The sequence below is a fragment of the Copidosoma floridanum genome, unplaced genomic scaffold (assembly GCF_036245765.1).
Source record: "Copidosoma floridanum isolate Cflo_tuat_1 unplaced genomic scaffold, Cflo_Japanese_pri ptg000007l, whole genome shotgun sequence".
NCBI classification, from domain to species: domain Eukaryota; kingdom Metazoa; phylum Arthropoda; class Insecta; order Hymenoptera; family Encyrtidae; genus Copidosoma; species Copidosoma floridanum.
The window spans coordinates 592,766-607,452 of NW_028321884.1; the positions used below are offsets into that span (position 1 = coordinate 592,766).

General features: G+C 42.8%; 2 protein-coding genes across 3 annotated transcripts in view; one reads left to right on the plus strand and one right to left on the minus strand.

The window, feature by feature from the left end:
- Positions 1-6,905, minus strand: part of LOC106640129 (Calcium-independent receptor for alpha-latrotoxin) — a 43,868-nt gene extending 36,963 nt beyond the window's left edge. Inside the window, exons 1-2 of the mRNA XM_089588830.1 lie at positions 5,837-6,905; positions 2,568-2,692 (exon numbers count right to left, since the gene is read on the minus strand). Of these exons, the coding sequence (XP_089444956.1) occupies positions 2,568-2,664 (97 nt within the window). The 5' untranslated portion in view covers positions 2,665-2,692; positions 5,837-6,905. The remainder of the gene's footprint in view (positions 1-2,567; positions 2,693-5,836) is intronic.
- Positions 6,906-7,656: 751 nt separating this feature from the next.
- Positions 7,657-13,540, plus strand: vap (RAS p21 protein activator vap). Of its 2 annotated transcripts, none has more exons than XM_014353935.2 (13): positions 7,657-8,323; positions 9,191-9,375; positions 9,436-10,161; positions 10,233-10,566; positions 10,645-10,988; positions 11,066-11,257; positions 11,335-11,484; positions 11,569-11,617; positions 11,676-11,894; positions 11,982-12,214; positions 12,301-12,442; positions 12,917-13,054; positions 13,143-13,540. In XM_014353935.2, the coding sequence occupies exons 1-13, from the start codon at positions 8,276-8,278 to the stop codon at positions 13,218-13,220; spliced, it is 2,838 nt and encodes a 945-aa protein (XP_014209421.2). In that variant the 5' UTR covers positions 7,657-8,275; the 3' UTR covers positions 13,221-13,540. The 2 variants fall into 2 exon arrangements, with proteins under 2 accessions (XP_014209421.2, XP_023245758.2); XM_023389990.2 differs by having other exon boundaries at positions 9,194-9,375.
- Positions 13,541-14,687: the final 1,147 nt, after the last annotated feature.

A 14,687-nucleotide genomic window follows, 5' to 3' on the forward strand; every position in this document is an offset into this window, starting at 1 on the left:
CTGCTTCACGGAAAGGTACCTGCATTTTACGAAGGGAAGGGGGTTGTTGCTACCGCCGCTCCAGTATATAATATGTACATACACGTGTATATAGCGGGTAAGGAGAGGAAAAAAAAAAAAAAAAAAAAAAAAAAAGATCGAGTGAAAATCAATTTAATGAAGATTTTCACGCAAGGCTCTGTATTAAAACGTGGATACGCGATCTCGACTAATGGCCTGCAAGAGCAGGGCGATGCATATGATGCCACGGTGGAGGACCGAGAGAGAGAGAGAGGAAGGGGTGGGGGGACAGGTAGAGAATCGCAGTTTACCATTAATGACTCGGATAATAATATATCGGGACTCGGGGAGTCGTGCCTCCCGCTGCCACGTCGGTAGACTTGAAAGTATCTCCCCGTAACAGTGGGATACATCCTCGCTTCGCAAAGCCTCCCTTCCTCTCTCTCTCTCTCTCTCTCGCGAATATGCCTCCTCCCCCCCTCCTCTGACTTTCCTTTCCGACAAACTTTCAGATCCCGAGAGCTGCACTGCTGCGCACACAGAGCTCGAAACTTGGGTGTATACACGTAGGTATACTTATTGAAACGAGAGAGCCGTAATGTATAGCCTTCGGAGAGAGAACGCACGCTGGCTTTGCTTGGACCCCCTCCCCTCCCCCCTACGCCCTTGCCGTTCTTCTTCCTCTGCCTTCCGCTGCTGGCCCTATTTTTTTTCTTTTCTTTCCAATCTCTCCTTTTTTTTTAATGAGGAGTGGGTATATTGGGAGGGGCGGTGTGTACGTACAACAGACAAAACACCGACGTTCGCACTTCCAGACCAGTGTACGGGAGGGGCGGATTGGAGATTTGTGTGTATGCGTTGCGCAGCGAGAATAACCGAAAATTGAAAAAGAACTTTTGATTAAAAGCACCAGACGCGCTTCGTGTATGTGTCTTGTTACTGCTTCTGCTCTTATTATCTTTCGCGGTGTCTATACTTATATAATAACTGAGCGCTTCGCGGAAAGCTCGCGAGGGTCCGCATACGTGTAATATATTGGGAGGAAAAATCATCATACCCGTCGCCATGCTCTAGGCGCGAGAAATAACGATCAAGTGTATATACTTATTCCCTCATTTTTTTTTTTGTTTTTTTTTTGTTTTTTTTTTTACTAGTAAGAAAAGAGGGACGGAGATTGTACGTCTCTCTTGTGGAAAACAAAGTCAAACAGTTGGGATTTCATAGTGGATGTTTCAGATTCGACGCGGCGATTAGTGCTCCGGATGAAAAAAAAAAAAAAAAAAAACAAGCGAGAGAGGCATTACGTCGAGGTGGGAGGCCACCGTCGCCGCTATGGCTGCTCTCGCGCGCTCGGCTCAGCCCTCCTCTCTCTCTTATCTTATGTATGTGTGTGTGTGTGTGCACGTGTGGTGGCTGCGAGCAAAAAACTAATTCGAGCGTTGGATTCAAATCGGATCATGCGTCATTATCCCGAGCTAACTATTGACTTGCGAAGACCTTTTCGTACCGAAGGGATGTTGGAGCGGCTCTTGGAATGACATGATATATACCTTCAGCCTCGGAGCTTCTAGGTATATGTATACCGATGATACACCTGATGGACAATATTACGACTTTTTTCGGCGCAATGTCGTAGAAACGATTTTGTAAATCCAGTGCTTGTAATGTCTATTGTCATAACCAAGGGACTTTCTCTTTGGCCTCATCTAAATCATCTAAATTACTCGTATTTTCACTGGCGTTGGTCATGATACTAAAACGGGGTTATCGCTGTGGTGGTTGCCTTGGACCGTTTCAACAGGTGATAAGAAGCGACTGATTCATCAAACGAACCAAAAAGTCATCGGAAAGTTGCGCAAAGGTTGAGACGAGCAACGGTAAAACTTTTGCGGAATAACTCGTACGTCAAAATTACACCGCTCCAACGGTCACCGGACTTGTCTCCAATAAAAAATTACTGCAAGCTTTTTTTCCCCCCAACATGCATAATACGCACGAATTTTTCTCTTCCAACTCTTCAATTAAGAAGTCGTAACTTTTATATCTCCGGGAATTAAAAGGATAAACGTTTATTCGCCTCGACGACGGAGTCGCATTTTTTGTTTATGAGAAGGAGCGAGAGAGAGAGCGAGTGTGACGGTGCGCCGCGTAGGTATAATATTTGCGGCAAAAGTGACCGTGATATTTGAAACCCCCTTTATCAATTTGAAAACATCCACGCGCGCGTATAAAACAAAGTAAAAACTCGCGTGGAAAATACGTGCCGGCGGTGAGTTCTTGGTGTTTATGATTTACCCAACGCGGCTAAGCGAAAGTTTTTTTTACGAGGAAATCAGAGGTCTATCTTCAAAATCCGGATAAACTCGGGTGTACATTTTTGAAAAATTCATCATCAAATAATGCGCTACTGCGATGTCCACTCGAGTAAAAATTTCATTAAATGTACAATAGGCCTTCTATAGCTCTGCCACCATGGGTCTGTACGATTTATCTCGGTCTCTCTTGATATACATCAGGAAGAAAAGCAAAAAGTGCACTTGATGACCGTATAATATGTATGAACCCACCTATATTCCGAGCGATGACACCGGAGCTGCTGAGACAGAGCCATGTCAAGATGAGGGCTCGCAGGAATGTATCCCATCGATCCTTGAGGGGTTCCATGACTGTACTCCCGGAGCTCTGACTATACCTGCAAACAAACACATCGTTACGTTATCAATAAATGCAACATCATTCGTTGTTAAACCCCGTCGAAGTTTGGACGAGGTTGCTTGCTTGCAAAGTAGGTCGCGGTCCCGGTATAATTATTAACAGGTTTGGGAGGTTAATTTCTGACGGATTGACCCGTCCCCCCGGCGAATGCTCTATTCGTAATCGTACCCGAGTCGGATACTATTCATAAACTCGATGCTCGATTTGAATGATGCACCGCGATATCGACGTATGTACCGGGTGCTCTATATATATATTATAGGTGTGGCTTGTGCAACGCATACGTTATTATTTTCTTTATTTGGACGACCGCTCAATATACTGCAGTCTGAATATTACGTTGCTTCATCAGACATCAACTTATACATAATGTTACTACATTTGTCAAAATAGATCTACGGTTACGTCCATCGAGATTCAACTCTTTTTCGAGCCAGTGTAAACGACATCCAACGAAAATAGCTTCAACGGTAAGCTAATTGCCCGAGTTGTGAATAGTAACAAACGAAACAATCGTAATTACGAGATGAAATATGCATAGGAGCGGAGGGAAACGATTCTTACGTCTTGGGAAAAAAGTAGCGAAAAAGTTTCGGGGGAATAATTAAGGATTGCATAAATAATGGAATGTTGCGGGAAAGTTGGAAAAAAAAAAAAAAAAAAATTCGAAGGGACAAGGTTAAAAATGTCTGTCGTGTAAAACCCTGGACCATTGCAAAGACACGCACTAGAAGGTAAAATTTACACGTGTAATGTCAAAATTAAAAAAAGGTCGTGCAATGGAAAAAAAAAGAAGAAAATGAAATTCTCAACTGCGTTGTGAATTTTCGAGGGAAAAAAGTTCGCAGTGTACTTTTTAAGTTCACATGAAAGCTTCTAGAAGTTTCTATAATTATATGCTGATTGAAGAGAGAGAATATAGCGAAGGAGTTTAATCATTTATGCATGAAGAGTGTGCACGATTTCGTTGCGAATTTAACCGTCATGCTTTCGCCGCGATAATTTATATTCTTCTCTCTCTCTCTCTCTTTTTTTTTTTTTTTTATCTGGTGACATTTAACTTTGGCCGCACATGGAAATTTGTTGTCAAATTAAGGTTCCTTCCTCGTTTAATCAAATTTTAATCTCGATTCGCGTTCATTTTAAAAACGGAATATTGGATTCGAATGAGTTGCAAAAAAATTGGAACTAATGGAACGATCCAAAGTCTTTCACATTAAAATTAAAGTAGGTCTGACTGACGGCAAACTGAATACTTTAATGCCAATTTTATCGGTTAGGCATAAAATTTCTATAAGTACGTAAGTAATATGTGAGCTTTATACTTGATTTAAACGTTTTCAGCTTTGTCAGTGATGCGGTAAGAAGTACACGTGAATGCAAAATTTTATTATACATTAACGGTTTTATACCTTAATAAATAACAAAATCATAAATATTTAATAAATACTATAGCTAGGTATTGTGACAAGTGCAACTGTGACGACAGAATAAATCATGTAATAACTCTATTGAACTCTATCTGATGACGTTTCGTACGTCTGTATTTATAGTATGATATACAATGACCTTTATTAAGTCGAATAAGCATATGCAAAATGCAACACGAATACTACTTAATGTTTAATTACTGGATTCTTTTGTACTGGCTTTAGTCGATTAAAGATTTTAGACCATCTTTTATTACCTTTTATTCAGTAATTGACATGACTATACAAAGCTAACACCAAAATGGCCAATAAATGTAAGTCAATTGATGGTATAGTCATATACTGTTGAAGACATTTGTGTACACGCTTTTGTCAGAATTATTATTGTGATAATGTCTATATTTCGATAGTTATCAACGATCAAATCATAATTTTCGAATCTTTAATCACTTTTAAATTAAGTTTTTACGATACTAAGAACATTTATAAGCTTTTGGGCTTAGTTCCAAGTAGCGATTTACTTTAGATCGTTTAATTAGCTTTTAAACTCATTTGATTGAGCATAAAAAAAAAAAAAAAAACTTTAAATGGATGAACTACATGGCACTTGGTTGAATCACATTTCTTTCAATGAATATGCTCACAAGACAAACACATGAAGCAGCGATAAATGAAATTTCACCCACAGCACGAATCTATTTGACACAATAGAGGAATTAAGTTTGAGTACGCTTCACGCATAATTACTTGATTAGATTAAGCAATCAGGGAGATGCACAAATCTTCTCGTGATATAATCCCATTTAGAAAAGACCATCATATTTGTAAACACAATTCCGGCACTTTGCTTCTATAAAGTAGAAGACAGATTCACTTATAAACTCCATCGGAACAATCAGCACACCAGTCCATTGTTTCAGGCTTAACAAGTACGTGACTATAATAAAAATTATTTGGGCACCTCGAGTCCACCAGCCGTGTACTACAAGTATGTGAAAATTCTGCTTTGCACAAGCCATAAATTTACTCACGTTAATGAGGTGGATAATAGAAATCTATATGTGTATGATATGCAGCTACAGAATTCAGGTGTGCCAAAACTCAATGCAAGCTGCATATCACGTCTGGCAAGTTGAAATGACACTTATAATTTTATCGCACAAATTGAAATCGCTATTCACACAACACAACTCAATTTGATGAGCGTTAGACGATGGGTATAGGTACAAGGGCAAGTAGGTAATACAAGCACACACAATATGCCCCGTACGAATGTTACATATATGTGCTTGTATACGTATATTGCGCGCAAAAGGTATATATTTTACGAATATATGTGCACATGCATGGGGTACATGGGGAGTCGTATAAAATACACTCTCTTTTACGTTTATGCACTTACACAGAGACTCGATAAAACGCACACGCGCTCGGCCTTTACATTCTCTTTCTCTCCCAGAGGTAGAGGTAGAGAGAGTGTGTAAGGTATATAGGTAGTGAGGCACGCCGAAGAGCGATACGAAATATATAATTCTCGTACGAACAAGCGGCGGACGAACGGTTAAGAGAGGAGATATCGATTCCGCGTATAGGTGGGTAGAGAAGCTCTTGCGGGCGCCCGAAAAGACGAACGGCACTTGAAAAAGATGGGAAAGGGGAACAGAGAGTGGAAGAGAAAAAAAAAAAATCACCATTTCACTAAAAGGTAATCTTGAGGTATTCCACTGCTGGACAAACTCCATCCAGCAGCATCAGGCGTCGATACCCGGTGCTCGACTGCTACTGAAAATACTACTGCTTTCGTCGATTTCGTTGACGTTACAACTTGTTGTTGTTGTTGATGTTACTGCGGACGACAGCGACGGCGAAGGAACCGATGATGCTCCACGTAAAAAGAGCGCCTGCACGACACCACATAAGGACACTGGCATTTCGAGCACTCGCGTAGATCTCGGGTGACACTTTTCTTTCGTACAACTGTGCTCTATTACTAAAACATCAACTAAAACATTCCTCCTGCGTATACGTTTAAATACACAATAACAAAACAGAAAAAAAAAAAAAAAAAAAAAAAACAGCACGATGAACGAACAAAACTCGCGAAGGGCAGCAGACTCCGATCGGCGCGCACACCCCGTAAGTCTAGGTGTAGGTACACTGCAGGGTTAGACGCGACCACGACGACGACGAAGGGGTCGACGAGCTGCACCTTGTACTTAGCTATCGGGACGCGCGCATACTTGTTCCGCGAGTCACTGTACTGTTAATAATGATAACAGTGTAGCCGCAGGCTCAAGAGCGTCATCGGTGAGGTGAGAGAGAAAGGAGGCACACGCGCGCTCGACGCGATGTAGGTATTACTTATGGGTTGTGTTGTACGGCACAACTGCAGGGCAGACGGTGATGGCTGGGCCGCTGCCTCGTCGTGCAGGCCGCCAATCGATACCAGTACATCAAACATTGAGCGACTCCATGAAGAATAACCATCCTTCGGGTAAGGTACGAATGAACAATAAAAACCAGATATATATATATACGTATAATATAATATCCACGACGCTGCGACGGACAGATCACCGACGGTTCAACCAGAGAGTTCGTTCTGGTCCCTTTCGCTCGCCACTGTATGTATACACACCACTATAATACACGTACAAGCGTGACCTGAGCGTGTGTGTATAAACTCTCGGTCGATGTATACCTGTAGTGTGTGTCGCACTAAAGCGGCGACGGCGAACCACACAACCCACTCCCGACAACGACCCGAGTCCAACTGCTCGAACGAGCCCTGCCACCAGGCACCGCAGGAGAAAGCGCGTTCGCCGTCTCTCCTCCGCTGCTCTTGCATTCTCTCTCTCAGCGACTCCCTTCCTTAATTTTCGGCCAGCGCCGGGTTTTAATTTTTCCCCGCTACGATAGATGACGCGGCAACCGGAGTTTCTGTGCGCTCCCCGCAAGCTTCGAAACGAAAAAAACACTAAGTAGCGACGGAACGGTTGGCACGCCTTGGGCGCGAATCGGGGCACAACCTTGAATTTCGAAGGGTTGTTGAGAACAAACATGAAACTGGACCTTACGCTATAAGTACTCGTGAAAATTGAATAGTATGCGACTGCTCTTTTACCGTTGGCATACTATTTATAATGATTATTGAGCATCGGTTGTTCGTGCGTTTCAACGAGCAGCGAGAAATAATATGTATACCTAATCATTCGATGTTTTTTGACGCGCGTAACATACAGTGCGTTCTTTTAGCGCATAAAGAGAGTATCTTCTTTCGAATCTTTTGAGAAAAAAACGGGCCATTTGTTTATTTCAAGGAAAAAAATCGTTGACGGTGATAAAAATTTCTCAAATTGTGGGGGTAAAATCGCCAAATATTGGTAAAACGATTGTACCCGGAACAAAGCGTAAAATACGTGGCCGACGCGCATACTCTTCGGGAGAAAGGGAGCTCCGAAAGCCTCGCACGCAAGTACCTATGTGTATATAGAAAAAGACGAGAGAACGCCAATAAGGGAAGACGGGCCATTAAAGTGCACACACAGGGGATAGCACGTACACTTCATACCTACTCGTCTCCCCAGCTAGTCCATAGACAGACATATAGTATCATCATCACAACACCCGACATTTCGCACAATCAATGGAAAAATGTTCATGAATGCGTGCACCAATATATGTATATATGTATGATTCGCGTTGAGGTTGTGTGCGAGATGCGCTTACGCGTATATACTTAGCCTACGCGGTGATGTGCAGTGTGCGGTTGTAAATCATCGGTCGGACTCTGTGATTCATAAATAACGAACAAAAGGGCGGAAAAAGCGCTGTACGATCGGCCATATAATAAATAATATTGTGTCGGAAAGTGTCAAGTGAGAGAGAAAAAGGAGAAAGAGTTGAAATGATGATGATGTTGAGCCGAGGATGCGAGGTGGCCGCCGACTCCGATTGTTTCGGTCGCTGACGTTTCACGCCGAGGGAGAACAACGGAGGGAGGACGCCGTGCCTATCGCATCGATGATTGTTCGTCAGCTGTTATGATTGGGTTGTAGAGTTGTTGTTGAGTTCGTTTGGTCAAGAGGCAAAAGCTCCATTACGGCTGTTCAAGAGGAACCCTGTGTGCAATGGCTGAGTTCGTCAGAGGTGGACCCAGTGTCTCCAACAACATCAAGGCAAGGCTATATTGTTTCCGAGAGATAATTACGAAAAATCCTTATCTCCCCCCGACCCTACACTTTCGCCGAATATATTTTTTTTTCTTCCTCGCTTAGTGCGTAATGTATGTATGCCACGAAATAACGCTTTCATTGAATCTGCTAGTTTTTAAAACGCCATGACTTTACACGTACGATTTACAAGCGGAGAATCCGGTGGTTCCGAAATACTCCCCATGACTCAGAGATGCCTTTGCTCCATGTATACTCATAGCACTGCGAGTACATTTTGCAGTGCACCGATATTTGACTGTTTTTGTGGCTGTAGGCTTGACTCACGCATTACTTGAAGATTATACCGTTTCAACATTAACATTTATAAGATAAACGTATTTCATCTACGTGTATGTCCAAGACCGTTTTTTCTACAAAATATTTTTCACTTCAAATAACTCTCGAGAATCAGGAATTTCAAACAAACGTGACGATATTAAAGTTTAGTTCACTTGGTAAGAAAAAGAAGCACAGACGTGCATGAAATATTTGAAATACTTGTGACAATATGATGAAACGCGCGTATGCATCATTTTACTTTGAAATATAACAACAGCGTGTGTAGTTCAGATAAACAACTTAACGCTTGGGGGGGGGGGGGGGAAGAAATACCAAACGAAACCGGATACGGAATTTTGCGCTTTACGGGAAAAGAAATTCCAAGAAAATAAAAGAGCCACCAGAGGCGAGATTACGAAAATAGTTTTTGCCCCCGATTTTATCCGAAGGGCATACAATTTTTCCAAGTACTGCAATGAGCTCAGCACTTATTGCCAAGTACCTCTAGGTTTATTTCTCACCGATGAATGAATGAATGCGTATTCACTGCAGAAGGTCGATACGAACAAAAAATGCGACTCCCCGAGCACCGAAAGCGAGGACGGAGGTCCCATCGAGGCGCCCAACGCCGACAACGACTTCGACGTTTTCCTGGAAAACTTGCCCGACGACACCCAAGACATCGAGGACCCCGACAACGCTCGAGACAAGGCACTCAAAACTCCGGCTGAGAACGAGTACGTTGTTATTCCCTTGTCGTCGACGCCAAAGAACCAACGTAATATTTCCTTTTGAAGGTGGTACCACGGCAGACTGGACCGACTCTCGGCCGAGGAGAGACTCTGGGACGTGAACAAGATGGGCAGCTACTTGGTCCGCGAGAGCGACAGGAAACCCGGCAGCTACGTCCTCTCCTACCTGGGCAGGACGGGAGTGAACCACTTTCGGATCACCGCGGTCTGTGGGGACTACTACATCGGCGGCCGGCAGTTCAACAGCCTCATGGACCTCATAGCCTACTACACCCACTACTCGGACCTGCTGAAGCGCGAGAGGCTCGTCCATCCGATCCCACCGCCCGAGCCGGTCAACGACAAGAAACGCATGGTCGCCATCCTGCCGTACACGAAGATGCCCGACACCGACGAGCTGAGCTTCCAAAAGGGCGACATATTTTTCGTCCACAACGACATGGGCGACGGCTGGCTCTGGGTTACCGCCCACAGGACCGGCGAGCAGGGCCTTATCTTCCGCGAGCTCGTGGACAACCTCGACGACTCGATAGACCCCAACACGGTGTTCTCCTGGTTCCACCCGAACGTCACAAAGAGCGAGGCCGTGGACATGCTCGTCAAGGCCGGGCCCGGGAGTTTTTTGGTCAGGCCCTCGGACAACAGTCCGGGCGACTACTCGCTCTTCTTCCACATCAACAACCAGATCCAGAGATTTAGGATCGAGAAGAAGGGCGTGCGATACCTCATGGGCGGGAGGACCTTTGAGTGCCTCGACGCCGTCATCAACAGGTACGCCATACGTTTATTGTACGTACAGAAATTATACCAAGAACTAACGCATTTTTTTCACCACATTGCAGATATCGTAAGGAGCAGATAGTCGAGGGACACACGCTGGTTCAGGCCATGGTTACCGAGCCCGACGGCACGGTCAGGGTCGACAAGGAGGTACAGCACGCGGAAAAGATCTACGCCACTCTGCGCGAGTGCCGCGAGCAGTCCGGGGCGAAAAAGAACAAGGGCATCAAGATGCAGGGCTACCTGGAGAAAAAGTCGGAGAAGAACAAAAAGTGGAAGATTTTGTACTTTGTCCTGCTCGTCGAGGGAAGCGACACGCACTTGTATCTGTACGACAATCCCAAGCGAACCAAACCCAAAGGCCTTATCGATTTGAGCTGCGCCTACTTGTACCAGGTATATATATATATTATAATTTTTATTACTTAAGATGCCCAATACGTATTATATATAATATACGTGTAATCTCGACAGGTGCACGAGAGCGTCTTCGACAGGCCGCACTGCTTCCAGCTGGTCGAGCGAGCTTTGCCGTGTCTGTCGACGATAACGTATCTGTCGGCGCCAAACTCGGAAATCGCCTCGGACTGGATCGGCGCGATCAAGCCGTTGTGCGTCTCCCAGCTGACTAGGGCCCCGAAGGTGGCGCGCCTTCGGGAACTCCGCTCGCTCCAGCTGCACATCCTCGACGCTCACAGGCTGCCGTACAAGCTCGTGCCGAGTCCCTTTATCATCGTGGCTCTGAACAACGTCAAGGTGGCTCGCACGAAAGCCAAGCAGGGCCTCCACGCCGTCTGGGACGAGGAGTTTATCTTGGAGTGCGTACTCGTTACACAATGTCATGCTTTTGTTGGATATTTTTTTTTTTTTACATTGAATTGTAATGCCATTGCAGAGATGTGCCGTCTGATGTGGTGTCGTTCACCCTGACGTTGTACAACAAGGGCAAGCGCAGCAAGGACACGGAGGTGGCCGAGGTCACGGTCGAGCTGTCGAGCTTGATCAACAACGAGGAGATGGACGAGTGGTATCCGCTCGCGGGAGTCACGCCTATGGGAGATTGGGGCGCGCTCCGTCTACGCTTGAGGTGAGCGACGCACTGGGACGTTCGTTGATAATAAACGAGACAAACAACATAGACCTATATATATACATATTTTCCAGATACTGTCACGATCTGGCGATGCCACCCGAAGAGTACAGTCCGCTTCAGCAGCTGTTGCTCGACCCCGAGTTGCACGTCGTCAAAGCTCTGGCTGACGTCTGTCACCTTGACAAAATACCTCTGGCCAACAGTCTTCTGCGAGTGTTCAGGTGAGATCGTGCATAGCTTTTGTACCATTATTGATTTTTACTTTACCTATGTTTTGGCTGTCAATTGTGTGTTCTCCCTTGCAGACACGAGAAGAAGGAAGCAGATCTTCTACGATCGCTGAATCAAGCCGAGGTAGGGAATCCATACACAATTTGACGTTACAAAACGTAAAAATATTGTTTTTCCGTAGGTCGACAAGGAGGACGAGACACCGACCCTGTTCAGAGCAGCTAGTCTCACGACGACTCTCATGGACCTTTACATGAAATCGGTGTGCACGTCGTTTTTAAAGTCCGCCCTGCAGGACACCATTATCAAAATAATCGAAAACAAACAGAGCTGTGAACTGAATCCCTCTAAAATGGATTCGCCCGAGGACGCGTGCAACAATGCCGAGTTTTTGTTACAAGTGAGTACCACCGGGACTCTCTGTAATTAGGTATTTGCACATTTATTTATCCTCGTTACAGTATCGTCCACGGTGTTTTTCTTTCAGATTTTGGACGAAATAACTCTAAACATATTCACGAGTCACGAAATGTGCCCAAAGACCCTGCGTTACATCTGCGGCTGCCTCCAGCGCGCGGTCGCCTCAAAGTGGCCACACGAGAGATTCGTGAGAACGCGAGTAGTCAGCGGTTTTATATTCTTGCGGCTACTTTGTCCAGCCATACTGAATCCAAAGTCGTTCAATCTGATCGCCGAGTCACCATCTCCAGCCGCGACTAGGTAAAGTTAGCACCGCACGACGCGTTATCTAACTGCAGTTATGACGAGCGTACATTGATGAATCGAAAAAAATTTCTTTTGCCCAGGTCCTTAGTCATGGTGGCCAAGTGCCTGCAAAATTTGGCCAACCTCGTGGAATTTGGAGGCAAAGAGCCGTACATGGAGGTCGTCAATCCATTTATTCTCAAAAATAAAGAGAGAATGGTGGTATTTTTAGACCAGTTGTCGGTAAGATCATTATGATAATTTTTTTTAAATAACAATTGTATTGAAATTGGATGCAACTATGAGCGAATCAACGAGTCGTTTCTTTGCGAACAAAAATAAGTACAACTCTAGTCAACTCGGACTGTAATTGAACACGAGCGGATAAATTTCGCGAAAGCCCCACGAGTGAACGGGGGTTTCAAAATTCTATAGCTTGGAAGGTCCTCGGGAGGATCAGGAGGTAAGGAGACGCCGTCCTCGCTCGAGTAACGTTAGCTTGTATCGACCGATTGGTAAAGTGATCATTACCCCGCCCCCCTTTTGAAAGTGAGCACATGATAGGTTATTCGATCTGTAATTTGTATTATTTCATCTATACACACATTGCGCGTTATAAAAAAAAAAAAATAACAACAATAATAATAATTGAACGATTCTTTAAAATTTTACGATACATGAGAGACTGATCGAGTGTGGGTGGGTGTGAATTGAAAGAATGTTTCAGAGAAGCCCGAGTCAGAAAACATCATACCCCGGGGCAAGAGTATATCGGATATATCCAAGGATCTAGCTAATTTGCATCACATTTGCGTGTCGCATTTAAAAGAGCTGCAAATCTTGGCCAAGCAACAGGTATCTACACTTTTCTTTTCGTATCTTTTTTTTTTTTTTTTTTTTTTTTTTCAACCTACATGTATTATGGGGTGATTTTTCGTTTCAGCCGACCATCAAGCAGCTCGTCACGGTTACCGAGATGTTGAGTAAACACAAGCAGAAGTATAAGGAAATGTTACGGTAGTGATAAAAATCTCTAAACTATCATGGATATTAGTATTACAGACAAGAAAATACATCTTATTCAATTAACTTAGATGAAATTTAAAAAATCAATACCTATAAATAAGGTAAAAAACATGATTTATAAAAACAGACTGATGTGCCATATATGCATGTGAAATCACACATTTTTATATCGCCGTTTAAGTTATTTCTTAAAAATAGAGACTACTAAAATGACAAAGAAAAAAAAAATTTAAGAACCTTGATCTAAGTAAAAATCTATAACAACGTTTATATTAGATTGTAGTATGTGGAAATATAACAAGTAAATGAAAGATACATTTTGAGTGATTCATTCTCATTCCGCAAAACCAATACATGCACATACATAAAAACATCGTAAATTTTTTTCGGTAAATGAATATATGATTTCCTGTATGAGTCACATTCCTTATTACCTTGGAGAGATTCTCGATTCTATGTATCAAAGTTCTCGAGGGGCTTTTCCACGAGAGCAAGAATCGGAAAATTTATTGTCTTCCGGCTGTATCTCGTTCGAGAGCGAAAAGGGGCCCCAGATACCATTTTGCCACTCGTACATTCTTCGAGAATTTAAGAGCCCCAGCGGTACCATTCATCAGAGCTCACACTTGCCTATTTCTCCTTTCGTTTTAACAGTCTGCACGAGACTCATCTTTTTCCTAGAGCAAACGTGTGTGCAAAGTGCGATTCCTACTTAAGTATACGGCAAAAACCATAGTAAATTTTTGCAAACTCCAATGACCATGTTCGGTCATGTAAATTTTCCAATTTTGAAAGATGCCGAAAATTTGAGAGCATAGGCTTTTGAGTGTACTTCTGGGGATTGTATTGAAATTAGTTGCGGATTTCGTAAAACGTGGTTTTTACGAGGTTTTATTTGCTTGCAACTCTAAACTAGAACTGCCTTAATAATAGGCAACAGGAAATACAATTTGTCTGCAATATTTTTTTTTTCTAAATTATTATAACATTTTTTAGTATTAAATTTAAGTTGATAATGAATTTATAAACATTTTTATAAAGATAAATCATGTTATTAACCCAAGAAATATTTTTGTATGAAAATACGTGGTATTAGGTTTTTAGATTGATAAACTCAAATTTTTGGGCAAAAAAATGTTTTATTTAATGTTATATTTTTCACATTTTTGAGCATTTCACAAATTCCTATGTGGTACTTACTTTGTCTTCGCAATGCGTGCACACATACCAAAACGCAAGGAGTTTACGTATATATATATATATATATATATATATAACTTTCCATTCCATAAATATGCAATTCTTTCGATACATATGTATACAATATATTCTTCTTTTATTTTAATTATATTGTACATATACAAGCGTGTGTGTGTACTGATATTTAATCATTTATTTTGTTATTATTTTTTTTTTTAAGAACTAGATAACAGTTAGTTTTCTTCACAGATACTCCTACAAG

Bases quoted from the DNA above. Each gene is read 5' to 3' on its own strand.
- vap (XM_014353935.2), top strand. From the start codon at position 8,276: ATGGCTGAGTTCGTCAGAGGTGGACCCAGTGTCTCCAACAACATCAAG. The intron at 11,485-11,568 runs GTGAGATCGTGC...TCTCCCTTGCAG, and splicing joins AGTCTTCTGCGAGTGTTCAG to ACACGAGAAGAAGGAAGCAG. The intron at 12,443-12,916 runs GTAAGATCATTA...GTGAATTGAAAG, and splicing joins TATTTTTAGACCAGTTGTCG to AATGTTTCAGAGAAGCCCGA.